Source organism: Anarrhichthys ocellatus, unplaced genomic scaffold, assembly GCF_004355925.1.
Source record: "Anarrhichthys ocellatus isolate YVR2014 unplaced genomic scaffold, GSC_Weel_1.0 scaffold248, whole genome shotgun sequence".
Lineage (NCBI taxonomy): Eukaryota > Metazoa > Chordata > Actinopteri > Perciformes > Anarhichadidae > Anarrhichthys > Anarrhichthys ocellatus.
Genome location: NW_022280278.1, coordinates 12,234 through 20,847, shown reverse-complemented (window position 1 = coordinate 20,847; position 8,614 = coordinate 12,234). Strand labels below are relative to the sequence as shown.

The 8,614-nt window shown below is 44.7% G+C and overlaps 1 protein-coding gene across 2 annotated transcripts in view; it reads left to right on the top strand.

The window, feature by feature from the left end:
• The first annotated feature begins 5,923 nt into the window (after positions 1-5,923).
• The window catches only part of LOC116401105 (deoxyribonuclease-1-like 1), a 13,517-nt gene continuing 10,826 nt past the window's right edge, over positions 5,924-8,614 (top strand). For both annotated transcript variants that reach the window (XM_031879348.1, XM_031879347.1), the window contains exons 1-2: positions 5,924-6,213; positions 6,717-6,899. In XM_031879348.1, coding sequence (XP_031735208.1) covers positions 6,188-6,213; positions 6,717-6,899 — 209 coding nt within the window. In that variant the 5' untranslated portion in view covers positions 5,924-6,187. The remainder of the gene's footprint in view (positions 6,214-6,716; positions 6,900-8,614) is intronic.

Below are 8,614 nucleotides of genomic sequence, written 5' to 3'. Positions count from 1 at the left end.
TCACCTGCTGTCCCTCAGGTTGTGGCATGTTAGTACATACTGGGCAGCAAGGTCTCCTCTCTCCTTCTCCTAGGAGGACTTTTCATTTTGAGATATCACTCCATTTTTTAAAATCTCAAATCACAGAGTCAAATTTGTTGAGGTAGCTGTTCCTAATTTTATGGAATGTTTTGCATTTTAGGAGGAAGTGCATCTCCGTCTCAGCCTCACCGGTCCCACAGTGACCACATGTTCTGTTCTCTCTTGGTTGCCATGACTTTTTGTGTCGTCCTGTTTCAATCTCCAGTTTGTGGTCACTGAGCCTGTACTTGGTGAGGTTCTGTCTCTGCTTCATGTCTCTGACTGTAGAGAGGTACTCTGCCAATTCATAGTCTCTCTCTAGGGCCAGATCACATTCCAGTCTGCTTTGGCCCCCAGTTTCCTCTCTCCAGTGCTCCAGATAGGCTTCTTTACATCTCGCCATGATGTGTTTTACTCTGGTTGGTGTTTGGAGAGCCGTGTTGTTGAGAGACTGGTCCCCGTGTGTCTGAGAGAAGGCAGCTAGTCTCAGCACCAGCTGACATAGGGGACTCTTCTCTGGGCTCAGTTTTCCTGACATCTGGGGCGTTTTTGGAAAATCATGACATTGGTTTTCTTCATGTTCACTGCCAGGGCCCAGTTGTGACAGAACTGTTGCACTCTGTCCAGCTGTTGCTGTAGTCCTGGTTCAGTAGGAGACAGTAGAACCAGGTCATCGGCATGAAGCAGACACTTCACCTCTCTCTCTAGGAGGGAGAGCCCAGGAGCAGCACATTGATCCAACTCAACAGCAAGTTCATTTATATATATATTAAATAAAGTCGGACTTAAGTTGCAACCCTGACGAACACCTCTTTTCTGGGTGAAGGATTCAGTTTGTTTGTCTCCAATTTTAACAGCACATCTATTTTCCAAATACGTTGATTTATCCAGATCATACATGTTGCCCCCTATCCCACACTGTAGGAGTCTGTAGTAGAGCCCTTCATGCCAAATAGAATCCAAGGCTTTCTTGAAATCAATAAAACAAGCAAATATTTTACCATTTTTTGTTTGGTGGACATGTTTGTTAATTAAAGTATGAAGGGTATATACATGGTCGGTGGTCCGGTGTTTTGGGAGGAAGCCAATTTGATTTTTACTCAAGATGGAGTGTTCGTCAAGGAAATGTAGTATTCTTTTATTGAGAATACTACAGAATAATTTACCGAGACAGCTGCTGACACAGATGCCCCGGTAGTTACTAGGGTCTGACTTGTCACCACTCTTATGAATGGGTGAAATGAGCCCTTTGCTCCAGGAGTCAGGAAAACACCCTGATTGTAATATGATGTTGAACAACTTCAACACTGCACCCTGCATCTCTGGGGTGCCGCATTTGAGCATCTCATTTTTGATGCTGTCTGGACCACAAGCTTTCCTTGGCCGGAGACACTTTGTCTGTGTGCTCAGTTCTTCCCAAGTCATTGGGAAATCAAGGGGGTTCTGGTTGTCTTTAATTATTTCTTCTAATGTTTGGAGTTTTTCTTTTGTAATATATTGGTCTGAGTTAGTTTGATTTATTGGTATATCTTTGTACAAATGTTCAAAATGTGCTCTCCAGATGTCACCATGTTGGATGGGTAATGCCTGTGGTTGCTTTGTGTTGAAGTTGTTCAACATATCCCAGAATTGATTTTGATCAATGGCGTTCTCAATATCTTCAAGTTTCATGTGGGTATAATTTTGTTTTTTGTTCCTAATTGTACATTTATACGTGTTTAAAATGTCATTGTACCTGATGCGTAAGGCTGGGTTGTTTGGTTGGCGATGTTTTTCATTTGCTATTTTTCTCAGGTCTTTTCTGATGCTCTTGCATTCTTGATCAAACCATTTTTCCGTGTTTTGCCTTTTTACAGGCTTCCGTGCTTGTTTTATAAGGTCAGCTTTAATAGCTGCCTTGTGAAATATCATATTGATATCATCAATGGCCTTGTTTACACCGTCTCTGGTGTGGATATATTGATTTTGGTCATATATTGATATGTCATCTATCAGATCAGGTGAGTTCAAGGCCATGATGAATTTGTCTCCACTGTCGGGCCCATCGGTAAGTAGCATTTAATTTAAACAGCTTACTGGGTTCTTTTTTTATGTCATTCATTTGACCTGAGAGTTTAAAGAACAGATTTATTTGGTTGTGGTCTGAGAGGGGTGATTGTTGTCTGACAGTGAATGCACTGATAGTGGAGGGGTCCATGTCAGTGATTGCATAGTCTACTACACTAGATCTAAGAGCTGAGGAGTATGTGAACCTACCTAAAGAGTCCCCTCTGAACCTACCGTTAACTATGTACAGGCCTAAGGCCCGGCAGAGATGCACGATCTCCTTGCCACTTTTATTTATTCCAGAGTCCAGGTTGTTCCGGTGGGTGATGGTTGGTGTGGTAAATAAGGGAGTTTGACCAAAGACATGGTTGTTGCCCTGTGGGTCGATGACATCAGGTTCAATTCCTGTTCGTCCATTTAGATCTCCAGTTAGAAGCACGTTTCCCTGGGCCTGGAAATAGGCGATTTCTCAATGAAGAGTTTCAAAAATGTCTTCTTCATAATAAGGAGAATCCACTGGGGGTATATAGATAGCACAGAGATATAGATCCCTATCAGTTATGCCCAGAGTTTGGTCTAACCTTAACCAGATGTGTGATTTACCCTGTTTTACTGGTGAGATCTTATGGCAAAGGTCTCCTTTATACCACACCAAGATCCCCCCCGATGTTCTGCCCTTGCGTATGTTTTTAAATTTGATAGACGGCACCATGACTTCATTATATCCTGGAGGACAGTGAGTGAGTAAATCATTTTGACACCATGTTTCTGTTAACACAATTATATCAACGTCTTTGATAGATTTCATGAATTCAGGGTCTTCAATTTTCAGTTCAAAGGTTGAGGAGTGGAGACCTTGAATATTCCAGCAGCTTATATGAAATGAGCGCATTTAGAAAAAACAATCAAAATGAACCTGTATAGTGAGACAAATATAAAGAACACCTACCACGATCTATACATGTACAATACTGATAATAATAATAATTTTGACATAAATTTCATGGGGGCATGTACTATTTTCACTAATATTACCACTATACTGACTGTATTGACCGTTGCTTCCCAATAAAAAAGTCACTACGGTTGCTGTAATGCTTGTTCTGATGCGTGCCATAAATAACAAAGTCTAGTTTCAAATATAGGCATTTTATTCCTCACATAATCAGAGTACACCACTTTCTCTTCAGTGCAATTTTCTCCTCAATGCCAATAAATCATAACATTTGCATTTGCTAAAACTTCACGCTCAAAAACTGTTTGCTTCCACCTATTAGCAACAACCTGTGCCCAATGAACCCACTGATTATATTACCTGTGGCCAGGATCACACCGGCACTACGCCCCCATGTGGTGGGAGGTTGTACAAAAACAAAAACAACAAAATGGCTCTTACACTGACTACTACTATTGCTGTTGTTACCACTATTGATTAACAATATATTTCCATGTTGTTCTGTTATTCAAGTGGGAAGGTGTTCTCAGTATGTTCATCTTAGCTGAGCAGAAGACGGGTGCACAGGGTGCGCAGCATCTCTCTGATGTCTCCCAGCTCAGAGGTAGCAGGGGGAGGGACTGTGGCAGTAGGCGGGGCTACGACTGCAGCATAGCTCCGCTGTTGTGGGTGGGGAGGGGGATAAGGGGCAGGTGCTGCTGCTGCATATCTCTGCTGCTGATATTGTAAAAGGGGTTGGAGGGCAGGGGCCGAGGAGGGGGAAGGTAGCCTCCTCTGGTTCTGCCTCATACTGGGGTGGTGGTGGGGGGGTGGAGTTCTGGGAGATCTGGGCGGTCTGGGAGGTCTGGGATGGTCTCTAAAGCTCCTAGTAACGGAGGGGGTGGAAGGATTGTGTCCCAGAGCCGTGTCTTTAAGGGTCTTTGCAAATATCCCCATTCTTTCTTTGTGTAGATGGAGTCCATCATAGAGGTCCCAGGTGCCAACGGTTGGGTGGAAGGCCAGGTGGACATTGGGTAAGGGGGCACATCCTCTTCTGATCTCCATATTTATGACATGGGGAGGGGTGTCTGTCCTAGGCAGCAAGGTGGAGATCACAATGCGGGTGTCAGGGAATTCCTTACTGGCCTGCTCTGCCATCTTCCTCACTGCTTTAGCAGTGTTCTTACGGAGGCTGTGCAGGTCATTTGTTCCTGTGGATCACCATGTATTGAGGGCTCCTGAAAGTCTCCTTTTTCAACAGCTTCATTGCCTGGCCTGTGGTGCTGCAGCGTTTAGAAAGCACTTTTTTACCAGGAAAAAGCTTGTTTGTGTCCAGGAATTTCCCATTAGAGTCAGTCAACAGGACCACTTGTGGGGCTTGCTCTTCAGGCTGAGTGGAGGAAAGCTGATCCGGGGCAGAGCTGGCTGTTGGTAGCTGGCTGTGTGGATGTATCAGGAGGTGCCAGGGTGTTGTTGGGTTGAGTGTAGAACAGAGGGGGTGGGACAGGGACAAGGCAGGGGTTTGGGACACTGGCAGGGAGAGTTTGTGTCTCTGTATTTGTCTTTGTTGGGACGGATGAGAGTTGGTCCGTCAGGTGTTGGACTTGTCTGGTGAAGCTCCTTTCTCTATTCTCAGCATCCTCCTTCACTTTGGCGAATTGAGTACGGAGCAGACTGTTGTCCTGTTTGAGTGTCTCTAGACTTCCTCTGAGGTCAGATGCCAAGGCCTGGTTGTCTCTCCTGAGCTGCTGGAGCTCCTCTTTGAGCTGCTGGAGCTCCTCTTTAAGCTGTTGCAGAGTGTTGTCTGGGAGGTCAGACAGTCTGGCCTGGGTCAGCTCTTTGAATTCAGCAAAGTCCAGCTCCAGCAGGGCCATATTCTCTTTCAGCTTGTTGGTGGAGCTGGCAGGTGTGGGAGGGGCAGAGATGGACAGGGTGGTGAGGTTCTCTACTGGGTTCTCATCATCTTCACTGTCAGAGCGGACACTGACCCTCTTGGCATCCATCTCAGCTTTCAACAGTGGGAATACCTCTTCAAAGGACTCCAGGTTGGTTTCATTCCCTTGGACCATGACCTTTCCTTTGGTGTAGTATGTGATGGTAAGCAGAGGGTCATCCTTGTCAAGATGTTCATCTTTACAGATCTTTAATCTGCCTCCTGAGCCAATACCCTCACTGGATACGAATGCATAATTGCTGCACAGAATATCTTTCCAGATATAAATCGAATCAGTGAAGAAGAGGAGGTTGTTCTTCTTCCTTCCTTCTTTTTGTTGGGTATAGTCAGTGAAGAGGACCTCTGGGTTTTCACGTAATATCTTCTCCTTTTGTTTCTCTCTGGCTGTTACACTTTTACATGTAGCAGGGTACTCTATTTCTCCGCTCTCTGCTCTCATGGGTGTGCTGGGAGCTGCCTGCTGACCAGTTTCCATGGTGACCAGTTTACCAGTTATTTACTTCTCAGTTAGCCTGCAGTTAGTTGCCAGCTAGTTGTCAACTGACATATAGATATCTATGCAGTTTGTCTCACTTTTTCAGGTTCAAGTCTTAGATGGGTTTAGAAGCTCATTTCTGGTGCAGCTACTCTTCTCTCTCTCTCTCTTCTAATCTTTATTTTTTTTGCTGTAGGCCACTGTCTCTCTCTCTCTCTCTAGACCACCGTCTCTCGCTCTCTCTCTAGGCCACCATCTCTCTCTCTCTCTAGGCCACCGTCTCTCTCTCTCTCTAGGCCACCGTCTCTCTCTCGCTCTCTCTCTAGGCCACCGTCTCTCTCTCTCTCTCTCTCTCTAGGCCACCGTCTATCTCTCTCTCTCTCTCTCTAGGCCACCGTCTCTCTCTCTCTCTCTCTCTAGGCCACCGTCTCTCTCTCACTCTCTCTACGCCACCGTCTCTCTCTCTCCGTTTCCGGTGAGTGGAGACGAGACGGTGGAAGTGCGAGTGGCGCTAGATTTGAATGATTTCTGATCTTTTAGCTATGTTTCTTCCTCTGTTGAGGCGGATGGTCAAGTGAGTTTCTTGTCTTTTACTGCTTGGTGTGTTGAGTGATTGGCGCTCTATCGAGGTGCGTTCGGGAGGAATGGCGTCCTCCGAAACGCCACCTCCGTCTCTCCGGCAGGGAGTGAGGATCGTCCCCCGAATAACAGCGTGACAATGGAGGAGGTGTTTGCTGACTGTCGGTGAGCATTTGGGGTACGATAAGCTCAGCTTTGCCTCCAGAATGAACAGAGCAGTGACTTGCCTTCTCTCTTTCTTACCTCTTTCTCTCCCTGCTTGGTTTGGGCTGTCTCTGTTGAGTTTGCGTCACTTTCCTCAAAATGTTTGGGGGACGCTGCTGAGTTCCTGCAGCGTCCTGCCGTCCTCTCTCTCTCTGTCTCTGTCTCTCTGTAAATAATGGCCTCTTTTGAAATACGATTATTTGCGACTGCAGTTGTCAAACTTGTTACCACGACTTAAATATTCTTCAGTTTGGACCCGGAGCGCACGTTCGTCCGAACACCGAGTCAGGTGCTCTCGCTCTCATATATATACATATATATATATATATATACATATATATATATATATATACATATATATATATATATATATATATATACATATATATATACATATATATGTATATATATATATATAGTTTAAAGTTTAAGATAGTTTTTAGACATCCTGATCCACCCTCCAGACCAGTTGGTGGCAGTAATGCACCAGTTCATTGTTTGTCAACCGCCAATAAACCTCAAACAAGAAGAAGAAGACGATGGGAGGAGTGTGAAGTAACACAGCAGCAGGTTTGGAGCCTCCACCCTGAAGCTGAAACTGCAGGAAACTCAGAGACACACGGTCGACCCTCCGCTCACCTGAACAGGTAAGAAAACCAGCAGCACCAGCACTCCTTACTGGGACTGGACCAGTAGGGTCTGCTGGGTCTGCTCAGTGTGTGTGGGACTGATTACAAGTTTGAAGGGGTGGGTTTAAAGTGTGTGTGTGTGTGTGTGTGTGTGTGTGTGTGTGTGTGTGTGTGTGGTCCACATTAAGGTGTGTTTGTTTGTTTTAATGTTTTCAAAGCTATAAACTCTTCCTAAAGTTGCATGTAGACATATTCAACACAGTGGTACACTGTTGGAGATGTCTTGTGTGTTATTTTGTACACCTTAATTCAAAATTCCTCCTGGCGTGTTTGGTATTTTTACAAACTATATGTTTAAAATAAAGTTATGTAGAGTTGCAGCTGACGATCAATTCCATCATGCGTTAATCTACAGATTGCTTCTGCTGGTGAATGACAGGTCGACACCACAGCGTTGTCCGGTCTGGGAGTTGTCCGTGTTTTTTTTGTCTTACAACTTTAACTTTCACGCTGTTTTCATTCCGTGAAAGTTCATTGGAACATTTTTGGTCACCGAAAAACGATTCCACAATCTGTCGTACTTGGCTCCGCCTTCTTGTATCGCTTCTGGTTCCAAAAAAATACAAGATGGCGACGGCCACTATGCCGAACTCGAGGCTTCAAAACGTCAGTCCACTAACCAATGGATAAGCTATCCGGGACCACGCCCACTTCTTATATACAGTCTTTGCTACTTCCTGTAGCTCATGGCGATGCCGTCAAACTGCCTGTCGGAGAGATTAAAGAGATTCGATTGATTGATTATCACATGACCAGGTAAAGCAGCAAATCATCTGAATTAAGAGGCTTTGAGTTTGAGAATATTTTTGTAATTTTGCTTAAAAAAATCATCCAGATAGTTTAGTTTGGTTTAGTTTAGTGGTGGTGGTGGTTTAGTTCTAATACATTTCTCTTGTGTTCTTTCACATAATTAAGTCGTGGTTTAGTTTTTCTCTTTTCGAACTCATTCAGCTGTTGAGTCATTTGGGTTTAAATGGTGTTTTGACAACCAGATCGAGGGTCCAGCAGCGTTTAAAAATCTATGACGAGTCTGTCGTTGCCCACAAGACAGACTTTAAAGTCAACCGGTGTTAAAGAGTAACTTGTTTCCGTGTTAATTGGTGACTTTGGCCTCACCAACCGGCACACTCCGAGCAAAGTGACCCATTCACATAGTTCTGAACTGTAGAGTGTGAAACGGCTTTAAAGGAGCAGTGTGACGCTGTTAGGGGCATTTCTTGGCAGAATATAATATTAATAACTGTTCTTAGAACAGGCGTCGAATCACCTGAAACTAAGAATCGAGTCCCTCAGATCTACAGGAACAGGTCCTCTTCACGGAGCGAGTGTTCACTCTACTTCTCCTCAGTAAACATGCGTTTATGGTCTCAATCTCTAGCTTCAAGTCTTCTTCAATACAGCATGATGTTCATTTAGTACATTATGGTCCATTTAGAGTCAAACAGACCATAAAGCAGGGGATGCTTTAGGGCGGGGCTACACGGTGATTGACAGGTCTCTACCAGAGACGTATACGGCGTCTCTACGTCACTCCTCCTCAGTGCAAAAACACCAACATGGCGAACTTGAGGCTTCCAAAATGTCCACAAACCGATGGATGACATCAAGATGATTACGTCCACAGTCTGTGGTTTTAAACTTCCACTGGCAGGAAGTGGGTTCGTGTGAGTGGG